This window comes from Sugiyamaella lignohabitans, chromosome A (genome assembly GCF_001640025.1).
Source record: "Sugiyamaella lignohabitans strain CBS 10342 chromosome A, complete sequence".
In the NCBI taxonomy this organism is placed as follows: Eukaryota; Fungi; Ascomycota; class Dipodascomycetes; order Dipodascales; family Trichomonascaceae; genus Sugiyamaella; species Sugiyamaella lignohabitans.
Window position 1 is genome coordinate 319,415 of NC_031672.1, and position 18,940 is coordinate 338,354.

Consider the following 18,940-nt stretch of genomic DNA (forward strand, 5'->3'; position numbering starts at 1 on the left):
ATGCAGGTATGTGGACATCGGAGGATTAGTGATATAGGTGTGGGAGTTAGAGTTGGGATGCTGACATTGACAGGGTCTTGGCCAGTGGAACTGAGTTGCCGGTAATGTGTGGTGTCAGGGTGGCATCGGCGTGTGTTGCAGTTTGTTGAGACACGCCGGGAATTCACAGCCAGTTTCACCTGTCCATACCATACCTCCTCGTACATAGTGGAGTGGATTTCTTACAGTGCCGATGCTGGTCTGCAGTACACGCTACTATGCGCTATCAACTTCGAACGACCTCGAAAGATTGTACTAAAAACCACACACAGACCCAGAACTCACACGACCCCGCACAGCTCGCGAAGCGAGCACAACCAGGTCTGGGCGGAGCCCAGCCGCCGGAGGCATCTGACGCTAACACCGTCCAAAAACCCGAGTTTCGGATCTGCCCCCCCCCCCCCCCCCCCCCACTCCAGAAAGTCACCCACGGCAGCGGATGCCACCCCCTCTTTGTGGGTAGTCTGGCGGCGGGATTTGTCTGACTTAGTCCTAAACCATTCGACATGAACATTAACTTCTCAGATGGCAGGGATCGCCGATTTAAGGGCGGGCCGGTGCAAGAGCAATTGGCGCGTCGGCGGTTACAGATTCCGCCATTTGGGTCAGTGGGTTGGGGTTGGCCTGTTGTGGCTGGTTTGACAGGGCTGGGCCGGCAGCCTATTCGGGCTACTGGTTACCCGTTTAAGGTAAAAAGAGTCGAACTTAGTATGGTTAACAGGTCTTCGATGTTGCATTAACATTCACAAAAGAGATTACCGACTAAGCACTGAATAGGAAGAATAAGAGGAAGAGCACAAGAAAAAAAATTCAACCCCGGCCCCGGTCGCGTGCATTAAACTTACACCGGTTGGCTGGTTTCGGTGCCCAGTTGTGCGGATGCAAGGGAGACAAGAAACGAGCAATTCCATTTGTATATAAAGGGTGGGGAAGAAGATTCGCGATATGTGATAGTCAATCCCGAGCATTTAAAAAGGCGGTCTCTGGCACCTCGTTCGATCGGGTCATAAAATTCGTCTCTTTTACTAGTCGCACTTTTTAACTGTAGACGTCTACTATATTTCACCACAGCCACTACCACAGTCTACCAATAGTCTATCATAGCTACTACGGTCTACCATACAGTATACCACAGTCTATAATAGCTACTACTGTCTATCATAGCTGTTGCTGTCTACCAGTGTACCATTCTACCAATAGTCTACTACAGTCTATCTGTTTACCAGTATACTAGTACTACGTTACTATACGTTAGTGTTACTCTTGACAAACCACACACTCAACTACTCTCATCACACTATACAAGTGGTGTTACTGAATATCAGTCGTTACTTCGTCGGTTGAATTTGTATTTTTATTTTCGAGTCTTCAATCACCACCAAAAAAACTCCAGCCCAAAATGATGGATATCGACTACGCTCCTGCCGCAATCAACTACTCATCGCCAGCACCGACGAATCATGGGCCCACGACATCCATGTTCCTAGGCTCGGCTGAGAGACCATATACGCCTCAAGAGGCCAATATCAAAGCCCGACTCGAGCAATGGCGTGAGCTAACTGTTCAAAGACTAGGTTTCACTCCCGACCAAATTGACTATTGCTGTCGAAACAATGTGGTCATGCACGACATTTTCATTGAAGCTATTGTCCGGTCGGCCAGTAAAATCAAGAGCCTCGAGGACTTTGAGAACGTGGCCTACTACTGGCACTGGGTCGACAAATACGGAGTCGAGGTCTACGACATCATTCGAGACCAGCTCCACGTCACCAAAAGACTGGCCAGATCCCACAGCCCCTCTGCTCCTCTGCGAAAGAGAGTGCGTGTCTAACGGGTGTGCTATTTATTGATTTATTATTTATTTATGAACGGGAAAACGAATGGGAATACGTCTTAGTGCGAAAAAGCAACTGCCGCTGAAACTCCATCAGCAGGCAACAACCTAAGAGAAACGAAAACGAATATTGATAACCGATCTCAGAACAACTTTGTACACTCTGTATACTATAATAATTTGTATCGTCTCTTTATTGCGAGCCTCGAACCGCGCGTCCTCCTGCACGGTTTAATTAATTTTCACATCTCCCAGCCGGGTGCATCCGCAGGCCGGGTCCCGATTGCCTCCGGCGGCTGGGGCTGCGCCCCAGACCCCGCGGCTCCTCTCGCTCCGCTCGAGTCGGTCTTGTCCGCGGTCCTTGCCAACTCCTGCGAAGCAGGAGCAACCAGGGTCTGGGGCGGAGCCCCAGCCGCCGGAGGCACACTCCCCAGATATGGTATCTTAACTCTTTTCATTTGCCAAACTTTCCGGGTACCGCAGCTGCCTTCGGCAGCTGGGGCTCCGCCGTCCCGGACTCCGTGGCTCCTGCTAAGCAAGAGATTTACTTGTCGTTGCCCATGTTCACTGGCGTCTCCTCCGATCAATTCGATAGATATATTCTCTGAATTTGTTACTCCATAGAAGACAGTTTGAAGAACCAGCCAGGTCCCAGGCATCTCCTGCGAAGCAGGAGTAACAGGGTCTGAGACGGAGCCCCAGCCGCCAGAGACACAACCCCAGCTCGAGTAGTAGTAGCGACCCGGATCATTGTCTCATCGCCAATCGACCTTGCATGGCCCCTGCATATGCGAGATAAGGCAGGGTCTGACACCCGAAGTGTTGACGTGCGGCTGCCTTGAGAGAGCCGTGAAGTTATGGGGAAGTCCGCGTGACTACGAGCGTCAAGTTTATGGGGATAAGGGCGTTATGGGGCCATGGGCCCGTGGTCTATATAAGAGGTGCATCCCGCTCCAAAAGATCTCTTCTTCATATTTATCTTTACTACACCAGATTTTTTGCCAGTCGAGATTGAATTGAGAGCTTTTGACCGTTTGAATTTTTTTTACTGCCTCTGACTACTATTTCGAGGTTCTAGCTGATTGACGTTGTTTTTTAATTGGCTTTTGTTTTTAAAGCTTGTTTTTGTGCTGGAAGTGTCTTTTTCCAGTAGTTACTGTTACTAGTTGCCCCTTGGATTCTTATTTTCTTTTCTAGGAATCTTACTGGCACTCTAGTATATTTCTATTTGAGCACCGTTTGAATTATTGGTTACAGAGTACTTTGGCTGTGCTCTATTTTCATTCACAACTTTATTTAACCTTGTCTTGGGTCATCACTTCGGTTAAGCTTATCAACATCACTTTTATTGTGCTGTTAAAGTCCATCAATTAATACTGGTTTATCACCGTAATCAGAAACAATGTTCTTCCACCTTACCTTTATCAGAACAAAGGTCATTGAATTGGTTATTGGCATTCAAATAGCTTTGGAGGCAGAGAAAGAAGAAATTATCCCTGATGACTCCCAGGAGGTCAACCATGGTTCTCGCTCTCATTTCAAGGGCTTGAGAAGTTTTTTCAATTGTTTTAAGAAGTCTAGTACTTCTTCCACTTCTACTTCTTCCACTCCTACTTCTTCCAGTACTACTACAGCCACTACTACTTCCTCGTCCAATGTGCCTGAGAACATCTCCACTCGTAATGCCTTGGAATTGGCTCCCAAGAACGAATCCCAACTCGAATTCAGCGACGCCTGGATCTCCAAATTGAAATTCCTTTCAGAAGGTGTAAGAGCCACCATTGAACAACAAAAGACTTTTTTTTCCAAACTCAAGTACAAACTCCGATGGAACTCTCACCATAAATCCTTCGGTACTTCGATGACTTACAGTCTTGACGTCTTTAAGAAATTGTCAATCGATAACATCAACAATAACACTTTCGTGGCCTTCAACAAAACAGACTTCACTTTCATTAGAAAGATGTTTGGAGTGTCGGACCAAGACTTCATGGAGGCATGTAACAATTGGATGCGAACTGACGGACTGGACACCACCGGACTCTTCATCTCTCGTGATCATCAATTCTTACTCCATCCTCTCACTGTCGACAGGGCTTTCGCACTAAACCATTATGCGAGAAAGTTTGGCAAGCATCTGAGAGACAAGTGGTGCTACCGAACCACCCACCTTGCCGCATATGTCGGACTCTACCAAGTTGGCGGCGAGTTTTTTGCCATTGAGTACACCAAGAAGGATGAGACTCAACATGAGAATAAGTGTAACGTTCACATCGGCAACAACATGGTCAGATGGCTTGAAGGCTTCAACCGCCTTGGAACCCAACTTTGCGAAATTTTCCCCACTACCGACGACAAGGAGTTTGAAAACAGACTCTATCATCAAGTCATTGAAGATCTGAAGTTTCTGTCTTCAATCAAATCAGTCAACTATCGTATTGGTGCTGCCCTTTATCACGATAAACTTACTATCAAAGTTTATGATTGGTTGAGATACGACACCACCCCAACCAGAAAGAGAGAGAGAAGAAGAGCTCTTGGCAATAATGCCAGAAGACAATACCACACCTACAATGATGAACTTCGATTTCTCCTTTAATCAATGGTCATTCCTATCACACCTTGTTCCTGAATTTCCTCATGTCATCACAACATCATGGTACAACTATCCGGATTCCAATTTATGTTCCCCACCCATTCTACTCTATTATGGTTGGTCATCTTCATTCGAAACCACTTGGACCAGGCGCCCGGCGGCTGCCACTCCTCCACTTCGACTCTACCGTTTCACTTTATGGTACTCCTATTGTGCTGGCACCTCCTTGGCAGACACACAGTAGGAACGACTCCGACCATCGGCTGGCGTGCAGGCTTCTTTCTGACAGACGTATCTCGCGATCTTGCTTCGCTGAGGTCTGATTCCGAAAGATCCCTGAAACCAGCTGATAGCAGGAGCCTGACCACTGCATTGGCATCCCGACCCATGCACACTTGACACGAAATGGTAACATTGACCACCAACTACACTTGACAACTGGGAACCAGTCCGGAATTGACAGAGGAACCGGGAACAGGCCCACACCTGACTACTTTTGTTTGTACTACTTTTGTATCTCAACTCTAATAAACTATTTCTACTTCTGATTAAAACATCTGCTCCACGAAAGCACATAAGCTAGGGCTCTGCCTCCGGCGGCTGGGGCTCCGCCCCAGACCCCGCTGCTCCTCTCGCTGCGCTCGAGTCGGTCCCGTCGACGGTCCCAGCCAACTCCTGCGAAGCAGGAGCTACGGGGTCTGGGGCGGAGCCCCAGCCGCCGGAGGCACCCGGAGGACGGAGAACTAGTTTTCCGAGATGGCTCGGGTTTAGGCTCGACAGGGTGCATGAGGGAGTGCAGGAGCCGACAGAACCCCGCATTGCTGGGGGCCTCCTTTGGGAAGGTGTAACGGTTTTTTGTTCTCCTGTAAACAAGCGTGCAGGTCGTTTCCGCTTGAGATCAGTGGCGATGCAGCTGGCAATCTGCAGGCTGCCGTGCCGTGGGTGAGTTGTGGTTCGTGCTGCTGCCCGTCTGCCAGGTAATAATTATTGTTATTATTATTATTATCAGTGAGCGCTGTTTCATAGTCTGTCTGACTCACTGGTCTGCACACAGCTTCTGCACCTCCGTTCACCGACCAACGGCAGGTTCACCAACGTACAACAGCATCCATCCAAATCAGCCAGACTTCACCGGCAAATCAACCAATCGCTGGTTCGTGCCGCAGCACACGCTTGTTTCGATGCCCCAATTTGTCTCGTTTAAAGGTAGAGATGCTGGAAATGCTCACGGGCGGAGCAGTCTTGTGACCATCGGACTTCGTAAATTTAAAGTAAACATTATACTTCAAGTGGAACGCAGCGATGTGCAAAATTCTGGTACCATGGTCTCAGTAAACAGACTAATCTATACGCCCTAAAAGCACGAACCGCAATTTCTTCGATGTCTTTTTTGTAGTCTTTTCTCGTCACTCGTAAGCAGGAGTCACCGAAGGAACGCGCACGTAGCCAAATAGAGCCAACCATACCTTCCATATAGGGAAGTTCTGCACAGATCGACTGGAGATCTTGGTGCTAATACCAATTCAACCGGTTTAGTGTGCATGTAATGCAATGTTGTTCATGTCCAGGGTTCCCTAATAAACACACACACATAAAAAAAAAAAAAATAAAAGGCAGAGTCTCCTATTAACCCCCCTATTCGTGGCTATTGGTCCCTATTAGTCCCTCTTCCCCTATTCCCCTCCCTCATGATTTAGGGGCACCGCATTTGTCAGTAGATATTTTCGGTTGTATTGTAGTTGTCTTGTGACTATCGGACTTCGTAGATTTAAAGTAAACATTATACTTCAAGTGGAACGCAGCGATGTGCAAAATTTCGGTATCATGGTCTCTGTAAACAGACGAATCTATACGCCCTAAAAGCACGAACCACAATTTCTTCGATGTCTTTTTTGTAGTCTTTTCTCGTCACTCGTAAGCAGGAGTCACCGAAGGAACGCGCACGTAGCCAAATAGAGCCAACCATACCTTCCATATAGGGAAGTTCTGCACAGATCGACTGGAGATCTTGGTGCTAATACCAATTCAACCGGTTTAGTGTGCATGTAATGCAATGTTGTTCATGTCCAGGGTTCCCTAATAAACACACACACATAAAAAAAAAAAAATAAAAGGCAGAGTCTCCTATTAACCCCCCTATTCGTGGCTATTGGTCCCTATTAGTCCCTCATCCCCTATTCCCCTCCCTCATGATTTAGAACACCGCATTTGTCAGTAGATATTTTCGGTTGCATTGTATAAAATGGTTCATGTCGCCCCTCCACAGTTGACTTGTATTTTCTCTCTTTACTTCACCACACTTTCAAGTCGTCAGTCATTCGTTTAAGCTACTCAGCTTTGTCTATTCTTTTGAAATATCCAAATTCATATCCACTCCTTTTACACTCGTTTCACTTTCTCAAAAAAAAAACCAATTTTATTCGGTTGATTATTTTCGTGTTAATTTTTTGAATTCTCGTTATGTTGTCATTGAAGCTTATTGCCTCTTCTTTGGCATTGCTTGGAAACGTGGTCTCCGCTGTCGACGTCAGCACTAATACCAATGTCGCTCTTTACTGGGGACAAAACTCTGCTGGCGGGGCCAATACTCAACAAAGTCTTGCTACTTACTGTCAAGATGCCTCTACTGACATTGTTATTTTGTCTTTCTTAAATACCTTTTTCGGTCCTGGTAACCTTCCCGAGGTTAACTTTGGTCCTTCTTGTGGAGGTCCCAACTTCCCAGGTTCATCTTTGGAGTCTTGTCCCAACATTGGTCAAGATATTCAGACCTGTCAATCTCTTGGTAAGACTGTTCTTCTTTCTTTGGGTGGTGCTATTGGTGACTACGGTTTCACCAGTGACTCTCAAGCAGCTGATTTCGCTGATACTCTCTGGAACACTTTCGGTGGTGGTTCTTCTGACACCAGACCTTTTGGTGATGCTGTTGTCGATGGTTTCGACTTGGACATTGAGAACGGTGATTCTACTGGTTATGTTGCCTTTATCAATGAATTGAGAAAAGACTATGCTACTGACTCCAGCAAGACTTATTACATTTCTGGTGCCCCAGTGTGCCCACTTTCAGGAAACGACTTGTCTAGTGCTATCACTGGTGCTGACTTTGACTTTATCTTTGTTCAATTCTATGACAACACTTGTGGCATGCAAGCTTGGGCTCCTAATGATGCTAACTCTGCCTTTAACTTTGATGCTTGGAACACTTTCATCACCACTGAGGCCGATAACACCAACGCCAAGATCTACTTGGGTGTTCCTGGTGGCCCCACTGCTGCTAACTCTGGTTACGAGCCTGCCGACACTGTCATCCAAGCTGCTCAATACTTGCAAAAGAACTACCCCTCATTTGGCGGTGTTATGATCTGGGATGCTTCTCAAGCCTTTAACAATGTCAACGACGGTGTCAACTTTGCTCAAGCTGTCAAGGCCGGTCTTCTTGAGGAGGATGTTGTTTCTTCTACCACCTCTGCCAGCTCTACTGCTGTTTCTACTGTTGCCAGCTTGGCTGCTGAGACTGGTGTCATTGCTGTTGCAGTTACTTCTGGTTTCCACAACTCCAGTTCCAGTTCCAGTAGTGCCGCTACTGCTGCTCCTGCTACCGTCACTGCTTACGCTACCAGTGAGGCCGTTGTCCAAGAGACTGTTGTCGAGACCATCACCTCGTGTACTGGATCCAACGTTGTCAGCTGTCACTACGTTACCAAGACCTACGTCACTGCTAGCACTTCTACTCCCTCTGTATTGTACGAGACCAAGGTCGTCACTTACACCTCCAACGGCGAGGTTGTTATCACCACCACCGTCTGTCCCTTGACTGAGACCACTGCTGCTGTTCCTGCTTCTACTGCTTCTGGATCCAGCGCTGCTGCTGCTGTTCTCACCAGTGTTGCCGGTGCTGCTGCTCCTGCTGTTACCAGTGCCCCAGCTGCTGGTCCTGCTTCCGAGACTGGTGAGTCTGTCACCACCTCGATCATCTACGATACGGAGCTCCTCACTGTCACCGTCAGCGGCCAAGTCGAAGAGACAACTGCCGTAGTCGCCGTCCCAGCCCCTGTCGCCACCTCCAACGGCACTTTTGCATCCAACAGCTCTGCCGTTGCTCCCGCAATCGAGCCCTCTGTTCCCTTCGCCGAGTCCACTGGAGCAGCCAGCGCTGTCACCGTCTCCGTCTTCGGTTTTCTCGCTGCCGGTATCGCCATGCTCCTCTAAACAGGTCCCACACGTATATCTATAGACACGGAATACATCACAGTTTTCCTGAACCGGGTGCTGCCTCCGGCGGCTGGGGCTCTGCCCCAGACCCCGTGGCTCCTCTCGCTTCGCTCGAGTCGGCCCCGTCGACGGTCCCAGCCGCTCCGCGAAGCGGAGCACAACCAGGGTCTGGGGCGGAGCCCCGGCCGCCGGAGGCATGTCCCCAGAGCCAGCCCCCCAGTCGCATCGGTGCTGAGACGTGCGTATCTGCGATGAGGGCAGCGACACGTCTGATACGCGTCGGGGTTGTTAATTGTTCCTTTTTCGGACGGTAATCTTCACCGGTTCGTACAAAGAAGCACGGTTTGGTGTCATTGCCCGATTGATCGGTCTATGCTTGTTTCACGATAGGGGGTGGGTAAGGGGGTGTCTGCTGTGGTCTCTTGTGTTTGGGGCTTGGCTTTTCAAATGAATTAGATTTGGGTGATTGTGAGGTTGGAACTGGGTGATTTCTGGTGGTCTGGGAGCTGTGTTAGTGGATAATGGGAATGAAATTGTGAGGAGTTTGTGGGTGATGAGAGAGCGTGAGCTGGATTCAGGGATACTCGCGAGTTTTTCACCATCTCACTCTGGTGTCAATCAATGTAACCCCTAATTATGGTTTTCTCCTTATCCAGGCAGTACCCCTAACATCCCAGATCTAAGTGTGCATCAGTAGTTAACAATAAAAGTCTACTTGAGCCCCTAATTGGGACCGTCAGTTCACAAGTAGACACTGTGAGACCAGCTAAAACAAAGCCTGTCGCGTCACACAAAACCAAGGCTATCCAGACACACGACAAGGATTGTTTTAAACCAAGTAAAACCACTCTTACGCTTGTTTTGGCCCTATTTTCTCGCTTAGAAGCCCTCAGGCCGACGCTGATCTTTAATATTCATTTTGCATGGTAATGCAGATAGCAGACCACTAGATCGATAGTGTAAATAATAAAGTCAAAGTTAGGGAATTAATATAATTAATTCCGGCCATTTGGTTACCTCTCTCCGTATTGATCAGTGAAAAATTTCCGTGCGGTTTCTTTGTACCACTTTTTCTTTCTGTTTATATTCGACAGGTTTTCCTTTTCCGGCTGCCTTGAAACCTTTATTCTTTTTTAAGTTTGAACTTTAAAGTTGGAAAAAGAAGGTGCACAGTTAGGGTCTGACAAGATCTCATCTGGATGCTTCGACTTGGCTCGGTTTTCATTACTTGCTAGGTTTTAGTTTTTATTCCGAGGTTAATTCGATTTATTTGTTTTGTTTGGTTGTATTTGATTATACAAGAAAAGATCAAGAACTAGCATCAACGGCCAACTAGTTCTGTCAATCCGTCAACAAACTCGTTCGATATTGTTAGTTTAGTTTACTAGTATCATTCATCGTGCGTAACGTTGCGCGTACGATTCCCGATCGCTGACTTTCGTAGAACCGATATCTTGATCAATCGGACCACTAGTTTTGTCAAGTTACAGACCACTATCAAATTGGATTCACTAAACAATAGAGATAATTGCCGATAGACAAAGAACAAAGTATCAGCACCCTCACCGTTGCACAATAGTCAATCGAAATCGAACATTGTTCCAGTCGCATATCACGCAACTTATCACCCCTTGGCTAGTCACTGGCTACAGATAGACTCTCAAGAGTGGGCTAGCTAGCTTGTTTTTTTTTTTTTTTTGCTTTGTTTTTTTGCTTTTGGGATTTAGATTTTGAAATATGCCAAAGGAACGAGATTCTCCGAAAAAACCATCTGGGTTTTTTCGTCGATTATTCGGAAATTCCAATAGTGGTTCCAAACCAAACTCAATTTCAAGATCCAACAATAATATTGTTCTTTCACCAACTGGGTCAAAAAATATTTCAACTGGCGCACAGCTCAACCCCAGTAATTCTAAACTGCCGAATAGTGCCTCGCAAAGATCTGGTCTAGCACTTGACTCTGAAAGCATAGCGCCTTCCAGTCCAAAGAAAATTATTTATAGCATGGTAAGTGCTCAGAGTATGCATGTGTAACGTTGGCTAGTTTATTCTGTTCATTCGTTCGCTTCTCTTGAAAATTAACAAGTTACTAACATATCCTTTAGACACCGAGCGAGTCTGATCCAAAGCCACCAATGACTCCTGTTAATAATGAATCCAATGAACCAAATGAATCGAGTGAACCGACTGAACCAAGTGTACAAAGTGGATCAAAGGTTAATGAGGACCCTCTGATAAGTGATTCCAAAACCACTTTAGCTGCTGCTAATATCTCGAATGTCGAGGGTACTGAGTCTAGCGCTGTATACCAAAAGGCGGAACATCCAACGACAGCGACTGACGATGCCGACGCTGAAGGTGTCACTCCTGAACCTTATTCCACCAATTCAACTGCCACAGATCTGACTGGACCCAGTGATCACAAGATGTCTCCTTCGAGCTCGCTATCAAGTATCCATGCCGAAGGCGGCACATCAGCCTCTAAAAGCAGTGGGTCTCCTGCTGGGCCTCAGACGCCTGTTCAGTCAATTAATAAGGAGATCATCGAAGGAGACGACGATAAATCCACAGATTCCTCGCCATCTGTTGCTAAAAGTCTCTATCAACATACGGCAACTTTTGTTAATGAAGATGAATACGCCAGTTGGCTCGGTAGCGATGGCGAGACTCAGCAGGCAGTTCGAGTTGAGTATATGTCTCTATTTGATTTCAAGAGTAAAAGCATTTTAAGTGCTCTGAGAATCCTATGTGACAAACTATACATGAAAGGAGAGTCACAGCAGCTGAATAGAGTCATTGAAGCATTTTCACAATCGTGGGTCTCCCAAAACCCAAAGCATGGATTCTATGATGCCAATGTCGTCTACACCATTACCTATGCATTAGTCCTTCTCAATACTGATCTGTATGCTGCGGATCATAGTACCACCAAGAAAATGTCGAGATCAGTTTTCATTCAGAATACCCTAGAAACTGTTCGTGCTCAACGAGGACCCTTACCAAACTCTCCTAATCTGAGCCGTAGATCTGAAGACTTTTCCTCTAGAAGAATATCGGTAGTATCGTCAAATCACGATACTTTGATGGTACAAGATGCGAACGTCGAGCCATTATCAAAAGAATGGGAATTCCAGCTGGAAATGGTATTGAAATCATTTTATTCCTCAGTATCTAAAGAAGCATTGCAACTACATATTATTGAGCACGCGCCATTTTCACCCCTGTCGAGAATCTACTCTCCTACAGGGCATGATCATACCCCTTCTATCCTGTCAGCAAGCCAGGCTCAGAATTCAGGTGCTTCCTCTATATTTGGAAGAATGAACTTTGGTAGATTAAGAGGAAGCAAGAATCTTGAACCCCATCAGAGTCGAATTGCATTGAATGATCGCGCTGCTGAGGGGTTTAGACATGATTCGCTTGCATCTTCTTATTCGCTAGAAACAAGCGTGACAAATAATTTCGGGTTCAGCCGCCATGCTGTAGGATTTGCTGGTCTACTGTGGAATTCGATGATTAAAGAGGAAGATAGTGGTGCTCAGAGTACAGGAGATGACGACGATTTTGCTGACTTTTCAAAGATTGAGAAAGAGTTGGCCGATGAAACCGAATTAGAACTTCTTGGCGCGCCATGGGCAAAGGAAGGTATCTTGATGTACAGACCGTATGTGGATCCTAGTACAGGAAAGAAGCCTAGAAAGAAGGACTGGACAAAGGTGTTTATGGTTGTCCAAAGAGGTCAGTTAAAGATGTTCAAATTCGATATGTCATCTAGTAGTCATGGGGCTGTCAATGGAGCTGTAGGTGGAGGTAACTGGATGGAAAATGCTCAACTTGTTGATGGTTTCCATTTGTGCCATACCATGGCCCAGGAGCTGCCACCACCCAAGAAATCCAATGGTTTTGCCGCAGTATGGTCCTTGACATTGCCACAACGAGGACTTCTAGTTTTCCAAGCTGGTACTCCCGAAGTTGCTAGAGAATTCGTTTATACCTGTAATTTCTGGGCAGGAAGACTTTCAAAAGAGCCCTTTGACGACCCTGTCAGTAACATGGAATACGGATGGACAGCTGCATTGGACTCCAGTTCTGGCAAGTCTGGCAGTGCACTCATGACTACACCGTCTACAGCTACATTGAGACGACCTGGTAGTTCGGCTGGACATAGAGTATTGCCTGGAGACAGACTGACTATTAAAGAGTGGAAACCCACTGGTCATAACATGGTAGTGTCAGACCTGAACGAAGAGAAGCAACTAAAGACTCTTCAGGAATACATCAAGCGAGCGGAAAATGATCTCACCGAACACAATGCCTTGGTATCAAAGTTGGCACAAGCATATACCCCATCTACAACTAATTGGAGCAAGGCTCACACTAACTGGGAAAACAAATCTCAATTCCTTCTTCAACAGGTGATTCGTTACAAGATTTACGTTGAAGTACTTGACAAGGCTATCAAAGACAGACTTGAAAAGTTCCCTGTCAAATCCGAAACTGATGGTGATGCTCAGGATGACCTAACAGTTTCAGATGGTGGTTTGCCAGTAAAAGACCCATCGCTTGCGGTCTTTGATAAGGGCTCACCCAATGGTGAAAAATTTTCCAGCGTAACTGTCGAAGCTCATCAAGTTATTGCTGCATAGATAATATGTGACCATGTCTAATATTTTTATTCTCTTACGATATTTAATGATTAATTATTGCTTATTTATTTGCAAATTTTATGTTTCCTACAGAACTGCTGCTCACTTGACTACAGCGCTGGAACCGCATCAGAGCTCATTATCCTCTGTCAGCTAACATATCTATTCAAGCTAAATTACGAACGATAACAATGGCAACCAGGATATTAAAAGAATAGTTTAGGGAGAACAATATAAAAAAAAAAGTCTTCACTTGTAATATGGCAAAATCCGGGATGATCACGTGATAGGTTTGATAAGCTTTTAAGCACGGCGCTAGCACCTCAGCTCGGGGTGCTCACTTCATGAACATTAGAAAGCGTTGTACACACCATCATCATATATACAGATACCAATAGTCGATTCCATATAGATTCGATTATTTATAAATTCTGACACATCTACCACGCTCTAAACAATGTCAAACCCACAGGAAATAAATGGTATGAAATGCATTGCCATTGAGAATGATTCGGACAAGGTGGCGGAGTAAGACATCAGCCGCCACCCAGTGGTTTGCAACTTGTCAAGATTGCCAATTGGTTATTCTATTTTGTAATTAAAACAAGAAATTGCAGCCTTTGTTGAGTCATGGTGTTTAAATTCCATTAAGAAAGCCGAATTTATACTAACGATATAGGTGGTGTGGCTGTGGCCATGGCTGGCAAAGATTGTATTGCAATCGCTTGCGATCTGAGATTGGGTATGCAGTCAGTGGGAGTGTCGAGTAATTTCGAAAAGATTTTTGAATATGACAGTGTATACTTGGGCCTTACCGGTCTAGCGACCGACGTGATTACCTTGTCAGAGGAATTCAGAATGAAGCATAACATGTACAAGATGAGAGAAGAGCGACGGATGGAACCAGATACTTTTGCTAATTTGGTATCTTCCTCTTTGTACGAAAAGAGATTTGGTCCATACTTTGTCGGCCCAATTGTGGCGGGTCTTAATTCAAAGACGGGAAAGCCATTCATATGCGGCTTCGATTTGATTGGTGCCATTGACTTTGCTAAAGATTTCATTGTTGCCGGTACTGCTACTGATCAGCTGTATGGAATGTGCGAGTCTCTATGGGAACCGGATCTTGAACCTGAAGATTTGTTCGAGACCATTTCACAAGCATTGCTCAATGCGCAAGACCGTGATGCTCTAAGTGGTTGGGGTGCTGTTGTATACATCATTACAAAAGACAAGGTCGTCAAGCGACTATTAAAGACTAGACAAGACTAGTGTTATATTAATAGATGTCTGTTATTATTTACGGAAGCTAACTAACTTTGCTAGCAGTCCATACATTGATAAGATGCTGGATTAGCAAAAAAACTAGGATCAATGGATGTTAAATACAACATCTATTGTAGTAATGCTCAAGCTTTTAAAGGGTTATGACTCTACATATATTTTAAGGTACCTATTTAACTGGGTCAATCTATGTTAATCCAGTGTAAATAATGAAATTTAGTAGGATCCAGAACTAATTAGCACTGGAGTGGGAGTCTTGATTTACAGCTCAGAAAGATCGGCTCAGAATGAGAAACTTCAAAATGCCATTGTACCCTTGGAAATCAAAAAAAAAAAATTTATTTAATCCGTGTCAGACTCTGTAGTAAAGCTTGCAATTAAATTTGATTCTTAGATAGTTCAAATTTTAAATATGAGGCCAAAATATTGAAGGTTATACAGTCCTGAACTCCTAGTTAATACTGGCCGACTTGGAGATAGCAGCATAAGACCCGCTTAACAGCATAAACTTCAAAAAATAATCCACAGCCGTAGTTCCTGTATAACCCCAGAGTTGGTTTTATTTTTCAGGTATAATTGCAAGAATAACCATTGAAAGATTCAAGTGCTTTCACTTGTGAAAAATTCCCATTGATCTGTGGGTAGTACAATATACCATAGCCTTCCAAGACACATACATTCTATTACAACTTATATCGCCTATGATTCATCTCTACCCACAGCTAACTTGTTTCCTCACAGTATTAAGTCATAATCTGGCACTATCATGAAGCCTCCTTTGGGAGTGAGTGAGATTTTGCGGTCTTGCTTACTTGTTCAGAGTAGGAGGCAAGGTACTCGAAAAGCTTGTTTATATTTGGGCCACAGCCAACGTGCTTATATGAAACCTATTCGGTTAGCGACGACAAAAGAGCTCCATGATGCCTCGACCATACCATCAATAACTGTAGAAAAGACGAATCCTTCTGAGATGTTATCACATTCAAAGAAGGAGGTCGTGCCAATGGCCTCACGCGCTACGCCAACTACTAGGACAATATCTAAAATCTCTGCCTCGCATGCCAATAAGATAACCGAATCTCTACCCAAGTCTCATAAACGTGCAATAAGCCATATCATATCTATTCTATCTCAAACAAGTCTCTTAGAATGTCAGACAATCTCATTTGAGAGATACAAAAGAGAAATTGAACCGCATCTGTTCCAAGTAAGATATTCGCAACATGATTTTGACCTGGTGCTGTCACTCTATCAATGCGGACATGGGGAAATCGCTTACAAGCTCCAAACTATATTGGCTGCTCAATGGCCCTACTCTGCTGATGTCAAGGCTACAATAGTGACCAGTTTAGGCTTACTCGTATCGCAAGGAAAGCCAGAATATGCGGAGAGCTTTCTAAATCTACTAATTGAGAAGTTCGATGAAGAGCAGTACGAAATGTTTTCAAGATCCCTAAGGTTAACGGTATCAGATTCTGATAAAGATGATCCAAATGTAAGAAAAATAGGTGGTCTGTCTGTAGACAAGAAGTCGCCTCCAATCCCTGATAGTGGGGATTCACAAGACATCTTTTCTACTTTGAAGAACCCGCGACGATTTAAATATTTCGTTGCCAATGCATTGGTAAAATTCGCTCTGGAACTAGGTGATCCTCTCCTAGCGGCATCCCTCCTTATTCAATTCCGATCTGATTTTGTCTACATTCAAACTAATTCCATTTACAATTGCATTCGTGGACTACTTGTCTACGACCCATATTTAAACCCTTTTCTAATAAGGGCAATTTACAATATTTATTGTGCATATCCTAATGATCGAGTCTTGTTTGACTCTGAAATGAAAAGAAAACTAACAATGAATGGCATTCGCTATTGCAAAAACAAATATCCATCTTTCGCCAATGAATGCTTTAACCTGGCTGTCAAGCTCAAGGGTGACCCCGTACCGATAGTCGCGGTCTACAAAATGATCATGCTCAACTTGCAATATAATAACGTCACCCAAGCATCTAACATTTGGAAAGCTTTTTCAAGTTCTCTTGGCGAATTTGACAATCATGATAGGCTGACGATATCCGCTCTATTGCTGAGATTATCAAAAGATAAAAAATATCTTCCAGTTTCGGTTGCTATTGCTAGCTCGCTACAACCATCTTATTATAACCTAGAAGGCATAACCGAAGGACTTCTGTTGACATGTGCACGCTCCAAAAACGTCGAGTTGATAGAAAAAATATATCCACATTTGGAGCAGCCATTTCGGCGATCCACTTTGACAGCACTGCTAAAATTACACCTGGTATTAGACGATTCTTCTGGTGTTGAAAAGCTTTTGTTAGAAATCAATAGCAGAAAAAAAACTGGCTCGAGTACACATCATAATGGTGGACTCAATGAAGTCGAACTGTCGTCTATTATAGAAGAGCTGTCGAATCATGATACTAGTCGCGCCGAGACATTCTTAGAAAGATTTTCGACATGGCCCAGCAAACTGCTGCTTCGGTCATACGCTGCAATCTCAAATCGGGCCATTGAGAAAAAGGAGTGGGCAACCTACCAAAAATATCTGGATCTTCTCTTAGATCACGATGATTCTCGTGATCTAAGTGACGTATGCTGTATAGAAAACATACAGCTGAAAGCAGAATGCAGCAAACTGTCAGAGTCTACAAGCTCGTTTCACTCCGTGCAAAGACTACACCAGTCTCTAACTGGTCCTCGGCGGAAATTTTATAAAACTCGCGAACGATTAGTTGGACTGCATATTATCTGTGATACAGCTCTAAAACTTCAGACCCGAGCCACATCCATTATCCAATGGCTTGTACTGGAATATTTGAACCTTGGGTTGGCTCATAATGACATACGGCAGCATCTCCAAATGAGACACGGATTTCGGATCCTGCCTCCTGATATTCAGCAAAAGTGGCTCTCAAGCCTCGAACCTCATGACCAACAAACAAACCTGTAAATAGTAACCATTTCATGCGCAGTCATGAATTAATAGCATAGATTAGAGACGTTGCATTACTTTTAATATACTTCGCAGTCCTTGACTACCCGAACCATTCATCCTAATCTTTTTGACCAGTGATTATCCCGAGTCATCATCAAATATAACTGCCGGATCTAACTGGCCCTAAAATTAGATAAAAAATCATACCTTGTGATACAGAGATGCAGGTCAAGAGAATTCATTTCAATTGAAACTACTTGCGTATTTACAATAATCAATAAAATAATAACTATGTACAATGTGTTTCAGCCCTTACGGTAATATCATCGTTTATTTTAGGACTTCATTGAGACTCTTTTCAACCTCAGCCACTTCTGGGTCGACTGGGAGCTGTGAAAGCTCTAATTCATGCTTTGCGCCTCCTAGCTTGTTTTTCATAGCGATCGAAAACTCTCTAATGCTACCAATATCCATGATCCATGCAGTGGCTGTGATTCCCATGGCAAAAGATGACACGGACAGCATTGTAGCATGGGAAACAGCTTGAACAGCATCTTTCACGAAGTTGAATTGAGGGGGTCTGTGATTGGCCTCAAATAAATTGGGTCGATCTGTATGGAGTTAGCTTAAGCCCTTGACTCGTCATACCTCATCTAATATGGAATGAGATGAGATGAATAAAATAGAATCGAAAATTGGAAAGTATTACTCACATCTTCGAGCAGCTACGGACCGCTTCGCATAGAGGGCCGCTGCAATAGTCAAAGTAGTAGTAGCAGTGAATGCTAAAATCTGTTTAGTCTGACGAGCAGTTCTTTCTTCTGGCGTCATATTTATTTCTGGTATTTTTTGAGGCTGCGTCTCAGTTAATATCTTTTTAAAAAAAAACTTGAAAATAACCAGAAGAGAAGCGATCTAGCACTGGCAGAATGTCGTTATCGCCTCTCGGCTCAGATCTCCTCCACCCTGCATATACTGAAATTTCACGAACTTCTTAATTTGCCCTTACCCATTTGAATATCAGCTCATTAACTAGCTCAAATTAATATTGATCTTATCCGACAGAGCTCATTACTTTCTCACTTGTTAATATGCATCCACAAATCACTGAAAGACGAAGAAAATGTAAGTGTATTTAGATTCCAGATGATATTGAGATATTATCTATTTCTCTGGTAAGATTTATGCCTCTTAAAGATCATCCAAAGTTACAGTTTATCCAGTCCTGAGTAACGAGGTCACTTAGTAGCATTGATATTGTGAACTCTACTCGTTATATATACCAATATCAGAACTAACATTTTAGTCTGTGGTGAATTTGTTAAAGCCCTGGAAGAATGCCATGCCCGAGGTGTTCTGGCGACGTCGACAGG

General features: G+C 44.4%; 4 protein-coding genes across 4 annotated transcripts; all 4 read left to right on the forward strand.

Annotated features, from left to right (window-relative positions):
- Positions 1-6,929: 6,929 nt before the first annotated feature.
- CTS1 (Cts1p) lies at positions 6,930-8,678 on the forward strand (the record flags this gene model as incomplete). The annotated part of the gene is made up of 1 exon (XM_018882962.1): positions 6,930-8,678. One exon carries the CDS (start codon positions 6,930-6,932, stop codon positions 8,676-8,678), a length of 1,749 nt encoding a protein of 582 aa, XP_018734351.1.
- Positions 8,679-10,816: 2,138 nt separating this feature from the next.
- SEC7 (Arf family guanine nucleotide exchange factor SEC7) lies at positions 10,817-13,327 on the forward strand (the record flags this gene model as incomplete). Its single annotated transcript, XM_018877847.1, has 1 exon — positions 10,817-13,327. One exon carries the CDS (start codon positions 10,817-10,819, stop codon positions 13,325-13,327), a length of 2,511 nt encoding a protein of 836 aa, XP_018734352.1.
- Positions 13,328-14,023: 696 nt separating this feature from the next.
- On the forward strand, positions 14,024-14,599 carry PUP3 (proteasome core particle subunit beta 3; the record flags this gene model as incomplete). The annotated part of the gene is made up of 1 exon (XM_018877858.1): positions 14,024-14,599. One exon carries the CDS (start codon positions 14,024-14,026, stop codon positions 14,597-14,599), a length of 576 nt encoding a protein of 191 aa, XP_018734353.1.
- Positions 14,600-15,491: 892 nt separating this feature from the next.
- Positions 15,492-17,582, forward strand: AWJ20_102 (uncharacterized protein; the record flags this gene model as incomplete). Its single annotated transcript, XM_018877869.1, has 1 exon — positions 15,492-17,582. The coding sequence occupies one exon, from the start codon at positions 15,492-15,494 to the stop codon at positions 17,580-17,582; it is 2,091 nt and encodes a 696-aa protein (XP_018734354.1).
- Between the last annotated feature and the right edge of the window lie 1,358 nt (positions 17,583-18,940).